The sequence below is a fragment of the Lacerta agilis genome, chromosome 5, assembly GCF_009819535.1.
Source record: "Lacerta agilis isolate rLacAgi1 chromosome 5, rLacAgi1.pri, whole genome shotgun sequence".
NCBI classification, from domain to species: Eukaryota; Metazoa; Chordata; class Lepidosauria; order Squamata; family Lacertidae; genus Lacerta; species Lacerta agilis.
The window spans coordinates 45,607,452-45,629,321 of record NC_046316.1 but is presented as its reverse complement, the minus strand read 5'-3'; the positions used below and the strand labels follow the sequence as shown (position 1 = coordinate 45,629,321).

At 42.3% G+C, this 21,870-nt stretch overlaps 1 protein-coding gene across 1 annotated transcript in view; it reads right to left on the bottom strand.

The window, feature by feature from the left end:
• Window positions 1-21,870, bottom strand: part of SHTN1 (shootin 1) — a 69,046-nt gene that overhangs the window by 8,561 nt on the left and 38,615 nt on the right. The window contains exons 10-16 of the mRNA XM_033149554.1: window positions 20,405-20,558; window positions 17,376-17,493; window positions 12,640-12,722; window positions 10,790-10,896; window positions 9,848-9,901; window positions 7,577-7,697; window positions 6,749-6,920 (exon numbers count right to left, since the gene is read on the bottom strand). Of these exons, the coding sequence (XP_033005445.1) occupies window positions 6,749-6,920; window positions 7,577-7,697; window positions 9,848-9,901; window positions 10,790-10,896; window positions 12,640-12,722; window positions 17,376-17,493; window positions 20,405-20,558 (809 nt within the window). The remainder of the gene's footprint in view (window positions 1-6,748; window positions 6,921-7,576; window positions 7,698-9,847; window positions 9,902-10,789; window positions 10,897-12,639; window positions 12,723-17,375; window positions 17,494-20,404; window positions 20,559-21,870) is intronic.

The window sequence follows — 21,870 nt, the reverse complement described above, 5'->3', positions numbered from 1 at the left end:
AACTTCATTTATTTAGGTATTTTTACACAGCCTTTCATGTGGCATCCCATCATACTCAAATCCTCTTGGTTTTGATGCAGCATTTGCTTTACTACAATCTGAAACTGAAACCTTAAAAAGAAGAAACGATTCTCCAAAATACATGCCAGTCTGACAAATGGCCTTTATAATTTGTAGAAGTAATGCAAACATTGTCATATCTTGCTCTAGAGTCTAGAGCAACATTCTCTATCTGAAGTTTATGTGATATCTCCACTGAATGTAAAGCCTCTAGACTGCATTAATTCCAGTCCTACAAAGGGAACTAGAAACTAATTTGCCACCTTGGAATTATTAAAACACATACCAGTAGCTCCTGGTGGATATGAATCGTGCATCTGAGCCACGGAACACCACTATCAGTGATTCCCCCAAAGACCTCCTCCCCAAAAGACCTCCGTGATTGGACAGAGTCACTGGGGATCAGGAAGTCCTTGAGGCACCCTAGACCCAAATTGTTAATGGCCTTGTAGCATATTGGCAACCAGTGCAGACTTTTGAGTACTGGAGCTATGTGCTGGTCACAGTCTGTCCCCACCAGCAGTCTAGCCACAACCTTTTCCACCAGCTAGACCCCCTGGGCCAGACCCATAGAGTTCTATGGTTAGTACTGATTACAAACCATCAGGGTATTACTGTTTGAAGTAACAGGCTCCTGGGTTACCCAGGAGCAATCTCATTGAGCAGTACTTATACAACACATTAGATACATAAAGAAAATAGCAGAAATGCTAAAGGCTCCTGCAGCATAGGAAGGTGGATATGAATGAGGACACGACATTGGAGACACTGTGCTAGATCTTCTTTTTAAGAAATATTCTTAGGATTTCTTCTAGCCATTGTATGGCATGCAATAAAGAGCAGCGAGAAGATGCTGAAACTGCTCAGATTTAAAGCATGTTTCTGATGTATCTATGCACCCTTCTTTCACCATCCACAAGGCATCAATCTTTTAAGGAAGAAGATTCTCAGCTTCCAACACATCCTGTTGTTCTTTCCAATTTGTTGTTAAAGCTTAATTGCCCATGCACAAACTGCACACAGAAAACCTTTGTAGTTGACTCTCTCTAAGGCTGAGCTGTTTCCTGCAGTGCCAGTAGACAATTCAGTGGTGCTAAGATTACAGCTGAGGGAAAAAGAGAAAATCCTTTAATTGTATAAAATCATCAGATTAAACCTTACCCAATATGTGGCTTCTTCTGTTAACCGAGTTCTCTACTACATGGAAATGTTTACTAAGTGCAGAGAATGTACTAAGTAAAAGGAAGGGGGAAGGTTGGAAGAGTAAGATACAGCAACTTTCCCGTCCATGTACGAACACCACAGGAACGTCAGGAACTGTTCCACACTGAACAAAATTAGCACCTAGTTTCTCTGAAGAAACTGCCTAAATGAAACTCCTGCTGTGTTTAATTTTGCAGAGAACAATTGGATTAGGTCTCATGTATTATACACAATCTATCCTCCATCCACTGGTATTTTCTCTTGTCTTTCATCCCTAAACCACTTCCTCTGCAACTTGGGTTGAGCATGGGAGATGGGTTCAAATGTACAGCGGACTTTAATGATAAATTCTTAATACTGACAGCAAACCTCATGCAAAGCTTATCTTAAGCTGCAAAATTCAATCTTGTGTATGAATGAAAAAATAGCTAAGTAACCATTCAAGCCAATACAATTCTCCCTAAGACGTTCTGTGACTGTTTTCTGATTTCTTTCTTTCTTTTTAAAAGTATTTCACATTCTGTGACTTTGAGTTAGTGGACAGTGGACTGTAAATAAATGATATTGGATATCTGAACATATAAGACTAGCAGGCTTACTTTACTTTTAAATTCTAAAAATTGAATTCATTTACTTTGAAATAGTGCCAACCTGTTGCAAACTAGTATGTGTGGTTTAACAGATCTCTTCCTTTATTGACTTACATGTCGCCTTGTTATGAAACAGATATATGTTCCAGTGCCCATCTCCCTCAAGTCATGCCTCCTTCTTTTGCATCCGCCATCAATCAACTTTGTTCTCCACTTAAAATATGCAACCTACTTACGTAAGCTTTCGCTCTAACCTAAATGAAAGCATATTGGAAAGGTAGGGTGGTCAGTGGAAAAGTAGGGCTTCATTCAGTGATCTCAGCATGTAGGTGGAAACAGATTGTGGTTAAAAGACCAAGAGAAACCATGGATTTGCAGAGGTTAAGCTGTAGGCAAGCAGAATTAGGCAGGACTGTTTTGCTGCTTATGAGGTGTGAAAGTTAAGGCAGACAACCTAAACTTGCAGTGTTCATGCTTTGCGATGCATAAATCAACTGGGAAATGTCTTAACTCTTCCTACAACCAGGATAATCACCAGTTTCTTCCAGACTGCCAAAATCAGTGCAAAAGCATTACAAGTTTTTCTAGGCACTGAAAGAGCAAATTGCAAGAACACTAAATAAATGGCCTGTTGGAAGAATACAATGACATGGCACATGATTTGTTCATTCCTGTTGTTGCTTACAAAGCAGTTGACAATTTCTGAAATGCCCCCCCAAAGGCTTTGAAGTACCGGTAATATGATGACAGCAACATGCAACAACACTAATCTGGTCTTCCTTGGAAAAACACCCAGGAGAAGATAGTACAAGCTGTTGGGTCAACAGACCAAGTACTCTTACAATATTTGTTACAATGAAATCTAAATCTGTTCTGGTGCAACCAGAAGTACAGTGGTACCTCAGGTTAAGAACTTAATTTGTTCTGGAAGTCTGTTCTTAACCTGAAACTGTTCTTAACCTGAGGTACCACTTTAGCTAATGGAGTCTCCCCGCTGGGTTAGCGGAGTCTGTAACCTGAAGCATCTGTAACCCGAGGTACCACTGTAGTAGTAATAAAAGGAGTTGTTTGACTTCACAGCAGCCTTTCTGAAATTATAGCATGCTGCTCTTTAATCAACTCCATGCTGCAATTCCATGCCGTAACATATTAATCCAACTGCTCTTCTTTGGCTTAAGTATACATAAGGGGGCACAAATTTGCCATTAAACATGGTAGTTCCTTTAGCCTTTGCTTCTCCTTTGTATATTTTAGTCACAATGAATTAGAAATAAGCCTTCTGAAGTTTATATCTAACAGCCAAACGATATGCTATGTTAAACACACTGGCCTGTTAACTGGTCAGCTTCATAAACCAAGGAAATGGTTATCTCAAACCAGGCCATAGTTTTTAAAAAAAATTAAATTGTTATTTTAAATTATTTTTAAAAAGCAGCTGCAGTGCAATCTGATAACAATCAGGACTGTGGAGACAGGGGGACACATACAGGAGGGAAACTGCCACGGGTTCAAATTTTTATCAGGATCACAGTCCAAGGAGGATGGGTGAAAATAAAATCTCTCCTATCTCACTACAGTCTGATCACCCCCACACAATAGTGTAGCTAGCCAGGGGCGGTCCACTGGGTGCCACGGGGTGTCTGTAGTGTGGCACGGTGGCTACAGTGCGTTGGGGGTTGGGATTCTGGGCAGCAAGGGAGCTTGCGGGTAGCGGAGCCGCTTCCCATCCCTGAAATCAGCAGCTGCCCTTAAAAAAAGCTGAACAACAACGGTCTGTTGCTACACCACTGCCCCCACACCACTGCTATTTGAAGAATCATGGAACACCAAACTATGTGTTCAGTGTAATGTGGATTCTGTCCACTGTCCTCATGTCACAAAGCTTGACTCATGTTTTGTCAGAATGGTTCTGTCATCCGACTACATTACTTATTTGCTACTCATATATTATCATTGTGTGCTCTCGCTCGCTCTCCCTCTCCCTCTCTCTCCCTGGGATGTATGGAGTCTTGGGGGAATGGTAGTACCTCTGGTGGGGGACATGTTGTCCTCCTTTTGGGGTAGTCTTTCCACCTTTGGTCCCCACCCTGCACACAGCTCTCACCTGTGGCTCCTAGAAGCTGTCAGCATGTGAAAGTGGCCATACCCTGGGAACGGCTTCAACTGGCCAGCTAAACCAGGTGAGATTAGCTGATGGGTCTCAAACCCTTGGTGGTTTAGAAACTTCTCCTGCTTGCAATGACAAACTCTGGAAGAATGAAGGGATGACGCCCTGTATGCCTCCTTCTGGCAACTCCTACAGCCATGGTGGTGCCAAACATACTGCTCTGCTTTCCTTTGGACCACATCAGTGAGGCCAAGAGGGGGTCTTATCGACTAGAGAGCCCAGTACTTCATACACACTGCCCAGGCTTGCATCCTGAGGAAGTCACTTTGGTGCTGCTAACGCAGCGGTTTGACTTCGCCCCCAGAGGCATACTCCATTGTCTTTCAAGCTAGATGGATGTCAACAATCTCTCTTTGCCACTCTTTAAAAAATGCCACAGAGTTGTGTACGATTGTACACGCCTACAATATTTAAACAGTGACTCATGCAAACATAGATGCAGGGAATGCTCATATAAACAGGGCAGCCAAGTACAAAACAAGATAAGGTGACATTTGAGCAAAACCCAAGAGGGTTTAAGTTGGCAAAGGTTCCACAAGAAAGCAAGCCCAAAATTCCCATGTGTGGCAGCTACTTTAGCCTAAAGGGGCCATCTAAGGGCATTCAGCTGAAAGCAAGTCAGGCCTTGAAATTGTCCAACAACGTTAGCACCTCTGCAACAGACTATTTCTAATGTGTATCTATAAATATAAATTAGACTATGCAATTCTTAAAAATACTGATCAGTGTCCTCTTGTTCTGGCGACAGCTAAGTAGCCCCTGTAGTAGTTGCTCTTTTGTAGCCCCCACAGAGGGGTACTCCCCTAGTCAGCAGTAGATTCTGAAAGGCTGCTCAGATTGCCCCAGGTAAACATTGCCAAATGGACTCACAATTCAGCAGTTTCATAATATGGCCATTGTCTACTGGCTGCATGACTAGGTCACACCAAGACTACATAGCCTCTACAAAGCCGGTGACACTTGTTTTACTTTTTAAGCATATAATTTTAAATAAGAAGGTGTCCTTTTTTGGTTGTTGCTGAATAGGCAAGCTGCATAATCAACAGAGTTTCACGTATGCTTTTACAGCTCCTAACAACTATGACAGTCGATACAAGATCCTTTTCATGGTCAATTCATCACGCATTCTGGGAGACCTTGGGCCCCGCAATTATTTCATTTCCTTCCTTGCAAATGCAATTTCCACTTAGTTTACTAGAATAAAAGGTAGACAAAAAGGTAGCAAGAGTAAGTAGAATCTTCTGATTAACATTATCCATCCAAAGCAGTGGAAATCCACAGATGAACAAAGCCGTAATTCACAGAAAAACAACAACTCATCCCTGAACTAAATTGCCTTTGTGTTTCACTAGTGGCTCACAAATGCAACAATAATGATGTCAAATTAAACAAATTTAATCAGAAAGATAGAAACTCGGTAATCTTTTATCAGGGATGTGTGAATGAGAAGAAATAAAATACAACTAGAGAGCTATTTCCTTTCAAAACATACTTTAAAAAAACCCAAACATTTAAAACAGAATGAGATGAAAACCATAAAAGCAAGAGAAATAAGAAATAAGGTTTTTAGCCTGTTTTTATGAATGATAAAGGAAGCACACAAAAATAGGCGTGAATTGAATTTCCACTTCATTTGCTGAGATTTACCCCTTTGAACTATGAGATGCAGTTGTTTGAGAATAGGTGTTCCTTTTTCAACTGATAGAACAGGAAATCAGAGGTTTAATTAACCATGATTATAACATTTTGCTGATCTGATTTGTCTCACCTATTTCCTTTTTTCCTCTTGTAAGTAATAAACTGCCTAACATCCGGAAAAGAGGACCAAATGGAAAGCATCAGAGAAGTTTATAGAAAGCTGGGGATTGTTATAAAACAAACTGACCCTCGACCGGATCTGTCTGAAGTGTGCATTTCTGAAGCAGGATTAACTCTTTGATGATTAAACAGCACTTTGAAAGAAAATGTACAGTCAGGTAATACCTTGGGCAAACCGAACTGCGGATTTATTCAGCCAAACAGATGGAAGCTTCAAAGCTCTTGATCACACCTCCAGGTAGCTCGGCATTCTGTTTACCACTGATTAAAAGTTGCATCGCCAGCTGCATCTTAGGCTAAGAAAATATACATATTCCTGGCAAAATTGAATATGCATTGCTGCTGCTACTGAGATATATTGCCAAATTAGTTAATGGCTAATTTGCAGTAGTATAATTCAGTTATTCAGGACTGTAGCAACCCAAGAACTGCAGCTGTCATTTAAATGGGAACGTGTACATCCCAAACACTGAAAAATGAAATACAAATAAGAGATGGCATATTATGACATCTAATGATATAAAGAGTGATATTTCAGTTTTCCATCTTCACAGATAGTAATCCCCAAAGCCTTTATTATCTCAATTAGATTAAATTTAGGACATTTAACTTGCCTCATCTTTGTACAAGGTCAGGAACAGAAATCATGCAAGTGAATATGAGCAGTAATCACAATCCTTTTTTAATGCAAATGTTATTCTTTGCATTGTGCTTATGTTTTCAGCTGAGAGGGATTTAAAAACAAAGTGCTAGCAGGAACAGGAAGTCATAGTTTTACACAACTGCTGTGTCATACATGTCTAGATCTTCTTGAAATATCAACTCCTCTTTTTGAATGGAGGGGTTTTGAAAGACCTAAATGACATGATCTCATTGCAAGGGAGATCATCAACAAACATATACTACTTACTGAATGTCGGAACTTGTGCTTTCAACCATTTTGTGACACTTTTCATCCGACCCCAAAGAATTGGGACCAAGTTCTGCTGCCAGAGTTTTCTTGTTCAATCCAGACTGTGTTTCAATGGAACCCAACACTGGCATAGATTTGGATTCAGAAGAAGCCAATATTCCAATTGGATCTAAAACCCAAAGAATACAGCATCTGCATTATTAAATTACATTATTATACACTTATAGAGTGGCATTGTGCCAAAGCATTAATTAGTCCAGATCAATTTTGATCACTATATGCACCACTTTCTATTGAAGACTGTGCCACTTAAGACACACACACACCCTCACTTTTTCAAGGTTTTCTTCCCCGATGTATTATCTGGATGTGCTCACTTTGGAAAATAATTAGCATTTTATTTGTATGTACAACTGTTCTTGGAACAACGAATAAGGTTTTCTTATTTCCTATGAGTCTGAAATCATATTCCTGATGTATAAGCTTATATGATAACTATCAGTTATTGTTCCTATGATACATAGTTAATTTATGAACCTATTGGAAAGAAAGCATATCGGTGGAAACAATCACAATGGCTTTAGTGTCAGTGTCTGAACTTCAGAGCAGAAGGTTGCCTAGAATGGCTTTACTGAACAATGCTGGGGATGTTAGAGTGCAGCTCTTATGAGACCATAGATCAGCCAAGAAAGCAATCAGAGCTCACTCAATTAATGAGGACTGAAATGTTAAAGGTTTCAAAAGGAAGGCAATTAGACCTTTGGAACAGCATTGAAGAGATAACATAATTCAGTTGCAGGATCAGAAAATATCTTGGTAACTTACTGCTATTATCTTGATCAGTCGTCACCTTCCTGAGCCGCAAAATTCTTTCTAATTCTGTTTCATTACTATCTGCCTCAAGGGATTTTAGGCTTCTTGAACTTGCAGATGTATTCATCGTTTCCTAAAATAAAATATATCAGGAAAATGGTCAGCCATGTAACAGTCAACAGAAGATGTCATAATCATACATCAAAATTTGCTGGAAAGTATGTAATCCTGACTTGATTACCAAAAATTCTTCATACATGGGGCTGCCCTTGAAGACTACATAAAAAGTCCAGTTGGCTCAGAATACTGTAGCCAGATTATTGACTGGAACTGGTCACTTGGAACTTATCTCAACAGCATTCATAATAATAATAAATTCACCGACTTCCTGTTTGTTTCTATGTACAATTCAAGATGATGGTTTCAACCTATGAATGGCTTGGCACTGTTGCATACTGGTGACACCTTGCCCCAATTCTCCTAATGACCACTCCCAGCAGCTTCATAGACATCAAATAACACTGGAGACAAAACTGTGCAGTGTCCCCCAGAGATCAACTAACAGAGTGTTAAGGCACACTCACCTAATGCTACTTTCTGGAAACGACCCTGTATGTACGCAGAAGTGAAACCACCATAAAACAGTGACCTCAGCTGCTGACTCATAGAGACAGTCCAAGATGTTACCATGATCAATGGCATCAAAAGCCACCAACAGATTCAGGAGAATCATCAGGGTCACACACCCCTGTTCCTCTCCTGAAGAAAGTCCTCATAAGGAATACAAAGGCTAATTCTGGTTTGAGCCCAGGGTTGGAATGGGTCAAGACCATCTGCAACTGAATCCCTACCACTTTCTCAATCACTTTGCCTAACAAAGGTCTATTGGTAATTGGGCAGTAGCTGGAATAAACCTCTGAGTCCAGGGTTGGTTTTTTCAGGAATGGCCATATCACTGCTTCCTTTAAGGAAGTAGGGACCACCCTATCACACAATGAAGTGTGATCTACCCAGTTAACCCTCCATGGCAGGCACAAACCAGCCAATGGGCATGTGTTGAGAGCATGTATTAAGCCACACAACTGCAAATGCTTCAAAAACCTTTTTGAGTACTGGTAAGTCTCTTTCCCCATGGAACTGGTGTGGGACCAATACTAAGCTGCATTTCCTAGCCTGCACATGTAAAGCCTTGATAGTGCTCATGCTTCTCTTGACTATTGGGAAGAAAATGGAAAATGCAGCACATTAATTCATAAAATTGGCACATCTTTCAAGTTTTCAGCAAAACAGCACTTAATTCCCAATGTTTCCTTCAATTAACTTAAATCCTGCATTTTGTTAGTATTCTGAATTTAACAGAGGAGGCATATTATTAACACATAACTCCTTGGTATTGTGCTCATGCTACAGATCTAGTAGCAAAGGAAATAAAGTAAGGTGTTTTACATCAAGCTTGAAATGGAACAAATTAATATCACTTTGTTTACAACAATTATACGGAGAACTACACAAAATGCATAATTAGCACAGTAACAATATGCATATAAGGATTTAGCTTTACACCTCCCAACCTTATTTTTCCTGTCTCACTGTGCTAATGACTAGCCTGGCAAATGCACTAGAAGTTGGTTTTATCGAGTGTTCCTTTTTACTCTTCATAGTGAAGAGATTTGCATGGAACCAGTTAGATCTATTAGAACAGGTACTAAGATTCAGCTGAAATTAGGCAGGCGTAAATCTGTCAATTTCAGTTTCTCATTTTCCCAATCTTACATTAAGTTATCCACATTTCCATATTACTTATTACTTTGTGATTTTTTTAAAAGGTCTCCTCAGCATGTAAGTGCCAATTTCTCCTAATGTACACATTTTTGCATGCCAATTCCCCTGATAGAGGGCATTTTTAATGTTATTTTCACACATGTATGCATTATATACACATTTTACCCTAGTATATTAATTTTTATACCCATTGCTTGGCTGGAGAACTGCACTGTAACATTTGGAGAAGCACAAAATTTGAAGGATGGGGATGTTTCAGTTCGTGAATTGTTTCAGGAAGTGAGAATTAGTTAGGTTCACTATTAAATGTGATTTGATCCAATTTTCTTCCCCATCCCTATGTTTGGAATGTCACATGAGTTCACATAATTAAGAAAAAAGAAAACATAGTTCTGAACACCTGTCTACATCCACCATCTTCTTTCCCTTGGGGCACTTTTCAGCAACGACACAAGGACACAAAGTATAATGCAAAGTTGTTGTTTTCTCTCTTTTTCTTACCAAAATTCCCTTTAACTCTTTCATTGCACTCTCAGAGGGTTTGGGTACTTCTGGCTGTAAATGAAAACAAAACACCCATCTAGGTAATGTGATTTTGCAGACGTTGACTAAAGAATTTAGGCATGCACAAGAGGAAAATTGGAGGCAAGGCTATTGGAAGAGGGTTTTCACCACAAAGAAATATGCTAAACTATGCCAGCTTCCCAATAGGTGGGTTCCTGTTGCCTACTAGGAGGGACTCAGGAGTGGGGTGGGGTGGAAGGGAGGTTGGTGTGGTGCAAACATGCTGACAGGAGCGCTGAATTGGCTCTGCTGGTGTGTTTGCACTACACTGACCTCCCCCCACCTCAGTAAGCAGCAGTGACCTACCTTGCAGGAAGCTAGTGCAGAAATTTGATCTTACCCAGTGACTGCTTCTGAATGAAGTAATATAAATCAGATGAACCTTAATGGTAGGAAATGGTTTTGGAAACTTTCAAAAAAGTCATTATTTTGCTATCTGCCTGGGTCATCTCCCCTTGAAAGGGGAAAGAAATGAGTGTGGTCTTATAAGTTAGTCATATAAGGCTGCATTAACTCTGCAATCCAGGTTGGAGTGCCTCAGCGGCTGTTACCCTCCTTTCCTTCTGCCCAACATAATCAATCCCATTTCTTCTGACAGATTATGGCAAGCTCTTGCTTTCACAGGCATTAGCTAGGGGTCAGTTTGAAGAGATGGAGAGTGAGCCTGCCCCCCTGATTACTTTTTAGCAACCTACAGTTTATCTATCAATAGGCAGGTATGCTGAGAGTTGTAGTCCAACAATATATGGGAACTCAAGGTTGAATTACACTGCACTAGAGGAGCTTCAGGACCCATCTATTCTCCTGGAACAGAGCATGTATTTTATAATAACACAGTTCTTCCCCCCACCATGTTTTACATGCAAGTTGTTAACAAACCTTTGTCTTAGAACGGCTGGTCTGATTAACAGGTCTAAGGTGAACCCCCTTTTTAATTCTATCCATCATTTCTTCAACAGCTTGTCTCTTCAGATCCGATACTTCTCCTGTTGCAAAACAACAAAAAAGTCAAATTACTTTCTTTCAGGAGGTTCCTTCCTTTCACTGTAAATTGAGGAAAACAAAGAGCCAGAAAAAACAGCCTTCCTGACTCACACTGCTTAAGAATATTGATTTCCAAACCGTACCACAGACGTTATAAAGCTAGAATTAAGGATGGGATTTGGAAAGGAAATGGTTATTTCTATTATTTTAAAATATTTCATATTACTTTGCCTACTCATATTAGGTGCTCATGCTACTACTCACTCAATGCTTTGACTTGCTACCAAGTTAATCTGGAATTCTACTAACAGTTTCTGATTTACAAAAATAAGGTGGGTCCAAAAAATATACATCTCAAGTGTCAATGCCAAGGTGAACAGGTGCATCTTCAGCATTTACTGAAAGCTGTATAATGAAGGTGTCAGACACACCTCTGTGGGGAGGGAGTTCTACAAATTAGGGGCTACTACAGTGAGGACTGTGGAGATGGTGGTTCAGAACCTGAAGACACACTGCTACTGCCCTAAATTGGCTCTCTGCTGCACACATTTGCCATCCAACACACAGATGGCACTGAGATATGGATGGAGCTAGTGTACACAACCCTGATCTCCCCCTCATTGCTTGAATGACTGAAAAGGGCTAAAGATGGTTCTTACAATTCAAGAACATAGGAGCATAATAGCCCTGCTGGTTCATGCCAGTGGTCCATCTAGCCCATCATCCCGTTCTCAGTGGCCAACCAGATTCCAGCAGGAACCAAGCATGGGAGCACTCTTCCCTCCTGTGGTTTGCAGCAACTGTTATGCAGAAGCATTACAGTCGTACCTCAGGTTACGTACGCTCCGGGTTACATACTTTTCGGGTTACGAACTGTAACCCGTAACCAATTACGTACTCAACCCGGGGTACCACTGTACTACCTCAGATCGTGTAGACAGAGCATAGATATCAAGGCTACTAGCCATTGATAACCTTATCCAGGGCCGTCTTAAGGAGATCGGCCGCCGTGGTGCAGCGATCCCTCCGGCGCCCACAGCATACCGCCTCTCCGCTGCCTCCCTCTCGCGCTTGCCGCCCCTCAGGAAGGGGGGTGGGCGAGCAGGGGATGAGGGACGTGGCGCTGGAGCGGCGCGGGGCTCTGCGCGCCGTTCCAGTGCTCACGGGGAGGGGAGGGGGGCGGTCGGTATGCCGGTGGGCTCGATCCTTCTGGCGCCCCCATGCCTCCAGGGCGTTCGGGGGAGAGCATGGGCGGCGCAAGCACCCGGCCGTCCATGGGGGCGGGGGGGGGAGGCCGCCGGCGGGGCGGGGGGGAGGCCACCGGCGGGGCCGCGCGGCTCCCCCCCCGCTCGCTGCACTCAAAGACAGGGCTGTGCCGCCGGCACGCGAGCGCCCGCCCGCTCACCCGTCCATGGGGTCGGGTTGGGGAGGGGGCGGCTGGTATGCCGGCGGGCTCGCACTGGCACCCCTGGGGGCCCAGCGCCCTGGTGCACCGCGCCACCAGCCCAAATGGATGAGGCGGCCCTGACCTTATCCTCCATGAATTTGCCCAGGCCTGTTTTAAACCCATCCAAGATGGTGGCCATCACTACCTCTAATGTGAAAAAGTTCAATAGTTCCGATGATGCACTGTGTGAAGTGAAATGAAAAGCTTTCTTATGTAAATCAAGTACCTAGAAAGCTCAGATATCACCTTACTGCACTAGGAACAAGGTTCATTTTGCTAGGGGAAAAATGTGCTGTACCTGAGCCTTGCTGAGATGCCTTTTCTTTCTTTGCCACGCTGCTATTTGCATGAGACTTCTTACGAATCATTGACATCAGCGACCTTTCACAAAGTAAAGATGGAAGACAGTCATTCAAGCTTTCTCTTGAACCTGACACCTGCACTTTCAGAACCAAGTTAGCACACTTAGTTGCCCGTAGTCCCATCTGACGAGAAGGCATAACAAACACTTGTAGGATCAGGGCCTGTTCCTATGACATGTATTGTGGAAAGAGCTGGCGTTAACCTACAAACAGCTAAGCTTTCTTATTGACATGAGTGTTCAAACACTTCCAGGCAGAGGTAGAAATGTCACACCTCCTTAATTATTATTTTTTTTAAATACACCGAACGTATTATTTGTTTCACAATTGCTGTTGACAAGGCATAGTGCAAAACACTCAAGATCTGAATATTAAAAGGTAACATGGCACCGTGACATATGTGACAAAATAAAGCCTTCTCACACAATAAAAAATTGAAGGGTTAGGAACGTTAACATAACGCATAACACTCCAGAGAACAATGCCACCCAGCAGGGAGCCTCTATATTGTCCCCTTGTTTCGACAGTATGTATTTGCTGGAATAGGGCTACTGGTAAACAAACAAAATGAGAACAGAAAATAAAAACCCTCACATTATCTATGCTTTTGGTTCAATCTGCAAGGCATGATATTAATCTTAAACAGGCACTGCCAAGTCAATATTTGACCAAATATGAGGTTTCCTGTCATTCCTTCCTCCTTCCCTTTTACTTTAATACAAAAAGCTTTCAACATGCCTTAAAGGGGGGAATGGGGGAGCTGTTGTTATTATTATGTGTCTGTACCTGGATGTCTTGAGCACCTTTTAAAATGCTAAATGGCAGGCAAATGAATAAATAAATCCAGTGATCTTTGAAACAGCCACCACAATTGCCTGCAATGTTTGGAGGATAAGCACATTTGAGAACGGCAAGAACACTTCCAAAGCATAAAGGCTAACCTGCATGACAGGTTGCATGCTGATTAAATTGAAATTGACCAATTTTCATTCTCTGTGTTAAAAAGGATCAAAGTGTGCCCCAACCATATTTTATCCTTTGTGCAGTATGCCAGTGACAATAGTGCAGTGTCTGTTACAAGTATAATGGACAGAGAGGATGCCTATCCCTCTCTCTCTTAAAAGGAAACTAGATGCATTTATTTATCTATTTTAAATTATTTATTTTCCATTCTCCCTCCATGAGATCAGGGAAGTTGACAGTAAAACAACAAAAATAACAACAAACACACACTATAAAATATGAACAAATTGAGAATAGAGACCACAAAGTGGTGGGGCTGCCACAGAAAAAGCCCTTTCACACACTATCATAGGGTTACCAGACGTCCCCAGGGACAGTCCCTGGATTTGCAAATTTGTCCCCGGACAAATTCCGTCCCCGGAATGTCCCCAGATTTTCAAATCTGTCCCCAGGAAACGTGGCAGTGGCAGTCTCAGCAGCCCGGAGCCAGCTTGGTAGCACAGTTGGCTCTGGCTGGCTTCAGGAGCTGCTTGCTGCCCCCATTTTTCCTCGCTGGAAGTCCCCATATGATGTGTCTTGTGCGCAACACATCATATGGGGACTTCCGAAGAGGAAAAATGGTGGGCGCAGCGGGCAGCTCCTGAAACCAGCCAGAGCCAACTGCGCTACCAGGCTGGCTCCGGGCTGCTGAGGCTGCCACTGCCAAAGGGGAACTGGGGACGTCCGGCGGTACAGATCTCCTGCCCCCTTCCCCCTTTATTTTGACTGATTGGGGGAGGTTCGGGAGTTGTGGCCGGCCATTGCCCAGTTTTTAAAAAACTCTGCGCATTTATGTTTCACAGGGTGCGAAAGAAGGGTTTTGCACCTTGCCTGGCCGAGAAACTGCGCCCCTTGCGCAATGGCCGCCTACCCGTGACTCCTGAGCCTCCCCCGATCTGTCAAAACAAAGGGGGAAGGTAGCAGGAGATGGGAAGGCTCAGGAGCCACGGGCGGGCAGCGTGCCGTTGCCCAGGTTTTTTAAAAACTCTGTGCATTTATGTTTCACAGGGTGCAAAAGAAGGACTTTGCAGCTTTATACAATATGCATGTGTGCTTGGGCTCAGGGTCTTTTGCCTCACCATCCCCACTACTGATTCCCTGTTGCTACTCAGCTTTAGAAAGAAAAAGAAAAAGAAAAGTGTCTAATAGTAGATGGTTGGAGGAACACAAGACTAAGTCTAGGGTGTGGGGAGGGAGTAAAAGAGAAAATATTTTTTCCCATTAAACACTTAATATCTCCTTTATTAGTATAAAATACCAAGCTAGAATCAAACCCCTTTCCAACTTCAATCTCATTACCAGGAAGCAGACAAGAGTTAAGAGTTAATTAAGTTTTATGATAATAGTTTAATCAATGTGTCCAGCAGATTATCTGATGGAAATATAGCTACTATTCTGAGATATTAGTAACTGTGCTCATCAAATGTAAGAATGAATGCAAAAAATCTTCCATAATCAGTTACCAATTTTAGATCTGGAATGTTTTAGGTTACACAAAATAATAATAAAAATAACTAATAATAACCCCCATTGTTCTGCCCAGGCACTGAGGTCCAGCGCCGAGGGCCTTCTGGTGGTTCCCTCATTGTGAGAAGTGAAGTTACAGGGAACAAGACAGAGGGCCTTCTTGGTAGTGGTGCCCACCCTGTGAAACACCCTTCCATCAGATGTTCATCAGATAAACAACTATATGACTTTTAGAAGACATCTGAAGGCAGAGGGACATGTTAATGTTTGATGTTTTATTGTGTTTTATATTTTGCTGGAAGCCGCCCAGAGAGGTTGGGGCAACCCAGTCAGATGGGCAGCTTATAAACAAACAAACAAACAAACAAACAAACACAACAACAACAATTTTATTATTTATATCCCACCCATCTGGCTTGGTTTCCTTACAGCATATATAAAAACATAAGAAAACATCAAGCATTAAAAAACAGAATATCTTTAACAGACAATAAATAGCTTTACAATGATGATTTAAGATATCATTCATTCAGCTGTTCAAAACACGAACCTACAGTATGCCTTCATCTAGGCTTTAGATCATGTGTGAATATTATTCTGCATTAAGTACTTCATAGCTTTAAAACGGATTATACTCCTGCCTGGTTTTGGAATACCACAGAAAGGCTTTTAAGAGATACAGTACTGAGCACACTGGGAGCATGGCATGCAAAGAATCAACGGAGTAGCTGTTCTCTTCAAATAGACCTAAATTGCACTGGAAGTAAATAAAGCAGTTGGGCTGAGTAAAAAGATTAAGCAAATCACATGAGGCAAAAGGAAGGTAGAAACAGGAGGCTTAGAAAACAGGGCTATTTGGGAATTCATGTGACTGAATTGGATGCTTTATGGCAGGCTAAGTTTCCATTAAAACTGCACATATTTAAGTCACACATTGATACATGTATTGAAAAACCACTCTTGTTCAGAAAGTTTGGAGCAATAAATTGCAAGGAAGCATTCATCCTTACAATTCTTCCCCTATGTTATAATGTCTGTTCTTGCTGAATGCTAAGCACACGCGGCTAACAATTACTATGTTTTAATGGGTTTGGATTCATGCAATGTCCCAGGACCCCTGTAAACCACCTGCCATAATGTTGCTTTGAGACAAAGAGAGTAACTCCAAACGTCTTAATGGCAGTGCATGGCTGATTCCTGAGATCACCTGCATATAGGCAGCGGGATATACTGCTAGTAGATTGGATAATTAATATAATTTTAGAATTTTAGAGTTAGAAGGGACCTTGGAGGTCATTTAATCCAACTTGCTGTTATAATGCAGGATCCCTGAAAGATGGTTGCCCAGCCTCTGACCAAACACCTCCAGCAAAGAGCTCACCAACTCCCAAAGCAGACAGGTATTAACAGCTTGATTGTCCTGGATAATGGGTTATGCAACAGGTTAAAATTGTAGAAATTACATATGAACTGAGTATATGTATTTGAATTTGGTTTCATCCAGTCACCCAACCTGTTTTTCTTCCCAGGAGGCAAAAGCACATATTTATCCTCAATATGCTTAGAATTAACTCCTAAAACAGGGGTTGGCAAGATTTACCTTGCCTGGGCCGGATCACTCCTGCGGAGATCCTCCGTGGGCCGGACCGGTGCAGCGCCAGAAATCGCACCTGCGCAGAAGCAATTTTGGGCGTCTGCACATGCACAGAAGCGATTTCTGAAACCGTGGAAGAGAGTCCCCGCACCATGCTGCGCCGGGTTAGCACAGTGCGCTGGGACTTGCCGAGCAGGCTGCTCGGTTCCGGGGCGGCTCATGGGCCAGTTAAACGGCCTCCATGGGCTGCTTCCAGCCCATGGGCCGCACGTTGCCGACTCCTGTCCTAAAAGCATATACTTCTGACCAGGAGCAGCGGGCAGAGAGGATCATGGCAATGCAGCAGTAGCACTGCTGCCACTTACCAGAAGGGAAAGGGAGAGGAGAGAGGCGGTGGGGAGCATGGCACTGTTGAGGGCACACCTGTGGAGACAACCCAGTTCCCCCGCCACTCACCTGCACAGCTCTGACTTCCCTGTCACCTCAGTAAGTGGTTGCAATGTCACTATCAGGAGGCCAGGGCTGTAATGCAGCCCCTTCATCCTGGCCACTCCTGCTTCTGTCTAAGCAAACAGTGTAAAGAATCAGTAAGTATATAATTTTACTTACCTTATTGGATTTGGAGGTGGAGGAGGTGGAGGAGGAAGAGGAGGAGGTGGAGGTGGTGGTGGTGGTGGTGGTGGTATAACATTTTCTGATTGGTGTATTCTTTTTTGAAGCTCTTCGACTGCACAGAGACAGAATCGAGCCCTCAGCTAAAATGCTCCTCTACCCATGTGCATGTGCATTTAAACGATGCATGCAGGGGGTTGGCAAAATAAAAAGCAAGTCCTTTAAAACGCAAACGGATTAACAGCCCACTGGACTACGACGGTGAAACCCCAGCTACAGCTTGTCAGAATCAATTAGGTACTGAGAGTCAGTAAGTATCCTATACAGAAATAATTTCACAGTAAAAAACAAACAAACAAAAAACACAAAACCTTAGAAACCTGCATTTTGGAGATTTTATGAAAATAACTAGGATGAAGATATCACTGTCTGTTTTCTCATTATCTTAGTATTTTTGTAAGGAGAAAATGTCATCACGCTGCCGTTCGTGTGGTTGTCAACAGGCGAGCATGCAAACTGTATAGCACAATAGCAAGTGGACTGACAGCAAGGAAAGCAGGCAGATGACTCGACTGAGCAGGATGGCAGAGCAAGTCAGTGAGCAAGCAGGCAGCCAGGTGGCCCAGGCAAGTCTTCCCACGTTCCCTGTTTTACCACTGCCACCTGCCTGTTTGCTCGAGTGTCCAGGCAGCCAAGGCTTTCACGCGCTCCCTGTCATTGTCACACACAAACACCACAGTTCACCCAACCCCCCCCCCCTCACAGCTTGCCCCCAAATCCAAGGGCCCGCTGCCATTTGCACTGGAGAGGGGAATGAGGAGGAAGGAGTCTTTCCCTTCTTTGCTCCGCACTGCCACCCACTTCCTCCTGTAGGTGGGCTTGGCGAGCAACACAAGCAGGGACAGCAGTTCCTAGTGCTATCCTAATGAGGAAGCAAGAATTTATTTATTCAGGTATGAGAGGAAATGTAATGGCTGCCGCTGTCATGTGCCAGACTTTAGCTCCTGAAGGTAAAGAAGCTGTCTGCTTAGTTTTCTGGGAGAAAACACCTCTCTGATCATAGCACTCCCTAAATATATAGTCTTTGGTTTCCCTTTTGTATGTTCAATGTTTATGAGTGTTGGAATAACAATCAGTAGGGATGAAAATAACTAGATCCAGGTCCTTTGCAAATAAAGGATCACTGAAGTCAAATGAAAATGTATGGATTCCATAGAAGCATCATTTCTCTCTTTTTCTGAGTTCCTGGGTCCAACTTAATAGTGTCCTTTTGGGCTGGTATCTGTTGCTAAACTTGGAAGATAAATCTAGGACACACAATTGCATGCTGGGAAAAGCAACCAGCTTTGGCTCTTAAAACTAAATGTTTTTGTACTGATAACTGGTTTTCTTTACTCGTATTTCATAATATGTAGCTCTGGTGGGCATGCTACCACTTCGAAATCCCTGAAGAATCATTAGTGGCTTCTTCCTTCTCACTTTTTGATACAGTAAACAACCATTATTTTTGTCGTTCAGATAATAGCTGAATGTGGCAGCCATTAAAGGACGCCATCAAGTTGAAATGTAGTCAATACATATACTCAGGTAATTTATTTCGTGTCCTATAGTGGTCCCAGAGTGGGTTCCCTTGGTAATTTCCATAGGTTTTCCAGTCACTTTACAAGGCTGTGATTAATTTAACACACAACACTGTAAAACAGTTTTAGGACCTTGCACAAAGGCATTAGTATGTTTTTCTTTTGACATTTTCCATCCACGTAATCCAGCTGCTTTAGGATAGTTAAACAGTACTTCCCCTGCTGGTAACTGTATTTTGAATTTATTAAGAAATGGCAATCTTAGATAAAGAGTAGTAAATTACAGTTTTTAGCATTTAATAGGTACGATGCTGTAAGCTGGTCAGGCACCATCCTGGCAAATAAGTCTTTGGTAACAACTAAATTACAGTAGTTTATCCATACTGTATGCATTCTAAGTGGTTTTGTCAGTGCTCCTGATGTCTTGCTTTAGCCTATAAACTGGACAAATAATAGCCAGCAAGTCAGACAGTTTCTACAGTCAGATAGTGAGGGGTAAATGTTTTGCCTGATGTGCAGGGAATTAGCCACACAGCTCCCATGGATTTTAGCCATTAACACCCATGGGAGTTGCAAAGTTAATTCCTTCTGCATAGCCTTCGACACAGCATTTACTTTTTAAAATGTCAGTCGCACAAGGGCACATAACGTGTTGCTGCTTCCCAACTCTCATTGCAAAGGGCTAAATCATTTCTTGGAATATACTAATAACTTCTGCAACTAGAATGTCGTGAGGATATTTTTTTAAAATCCCTATGTGACTTCTGCATTTGGAAGAAAGAATACCAACTGAGTGAATACAAAAGGGTTAGACAAGGTGGTTGTGATGCAACTTAAGTCCTGCTGGTTTGAATGGGGAATAAGTGCACCTAGCTAAGGCTGCGATCCAAACTCACTCACCCCTGCCTGTGGAGCAACTACATCCACAACCCAGCCACTCACGGTGGCCACAGAGAAAGTGGTGGGAGGGCAACCAAGCCCTGCACAAGCTCCAGGCTGATGCACTGATAGGGTGCAGATCAAGTCCAGTGCTGGCCACAATGACTGGAGGACTGGATCAAGATCCAGCCAATCCCGGGCTGGCTCAACTCCTCACTGCCCTTAGAACACCCTGTTTGAGGACTTTCCAATGGCAGGGATACCACCAACAGGCCTCTCTGCCCCTCAGCCAGGTGAAATGAACAGTGGGGTGCTTCCACTCAATCCAAAAAACACAGAGAGAGACAGCCTGGTGTACGGGGCAGTTGGATTGCTCTGTTTTGTAAACATACTTTACAAAACATGCATTAATGAAATTCTAGTCACAAATATAGCTTGAAAACTCCAAGCACTGATTATCATGAAACCACATGGTTATGTCTTAACTGGAGTTCACATTTAATTCTATTTGGTTTACTTCCATCATACTAAGATTGAATATGGTATCAAATTTATTCAGTATTTTACCTGAATGCTTTAGGTTTTTAACTTTTTCTTCAGCATTCTGGTATTTTTCCTCTAATTCTTTTTTATCTTCTTCTAAAAGTTCTAGCTGCTGTTTAAGGGATTTGATTTCCTTATTCAAGACTTCATTAGCTAATTGTTCTTCCAGTTCTTCAACCTGTTATTGACAAATACAAAATTGCAATGTAAATCAACATCTTGTTTTGTCCCACATACCAACTTAACAAAGAAGCACACCCAACCAAGTCAAGCTAATGACTCCCCAGAACCCAAAAAATTATCTGGCAGTAGAAAAACTGGAATCCTGTCAATATGTAACAGAATACAGCCATACCTTGGATCCCAAACGCCTTGGTATTCGGGCATTTTGGCTCCTGAAGACCGCAAACCCATAAGTGAGTGTTCCGTTTTGCAAACGTTCTTTGGAACCCGAATGTCCAACGGGGCTTCCGATTGGCTGCAGGAGCTTCCTGCAGCCAACCGGAAGCCACACTTTCGTTTCCGAACGTTCTGAAAGTCAAACAGACTTCTGGAATGGATTCCGTTCAACTTCTGAGGTACCACTGTACTCTAAATGTTGTTATTTAAACACAGTGCTTAATAGTTCAAGGTTTAAAAAACATGCTAGAAATGAGGAAGCATTTGTAGCATTTATGGATGTATTGGGGTTGTGGTTTTTTTTTTTTTTAATCTGTTCTATCCAGATTAAAATCTGTCCAGAATTTCAAAGTTTTATAATGCAATTTTATAACGCAATCCTAAGAGTGGTCAGGGGAGAGTGGGATCCATGACTGCATCCCAAATCTTCTGAGGGCAGATCAACGGAGGAAGAGAACCGACATTTTTTCCTTCCATTTTACACCAGCTCCAGGCTTAGAGTAATCATTAATCATACTCAGAGTAGACACATGAAACTCGGTAGACTTGAGCAGGCATCCCCAAACCGGCCCTCCAAATGTTTTGGGACTACAACTCCCAACATCCCTAGCTAACAGGAACAGTGGTCAGGGAAGATGGGAATTGTAGTCCCAAAACATCTGGAGGGCCGAGTTTGGGGATGCCTGGATTTGAGAAACTCAAGTTCATTGATTTTAGCAGGTCTGCTCTTAATTTGACTTAGTTGGATATTACTCTCTGTTTTGAAGCTACAGTCTGAACTATTGTATACTCCACTCTTGTGGCTACAGAGTTGGGCATTACTACTACTGAAAACCATCGACTACACATGTCGCAAGCCAGATTTTAAACCTGCAGCATGGTTAATTTCCTGAGGTGCCTGACAGTTGCTGAAAATCAGAAAATCCATTCATCTAGCCCAATGTTGGCACAAGCAGTTAATCAAAATATATGAAGAACACAACAAAAATCTCCCCCTTGGAGAGCCATGAAGATCTCATAATTTGGTTTGTATTCAACTAGAATGTTGTTTTGTCAATTATTATTTTACAAAACACTTCAATTCTGGAGTG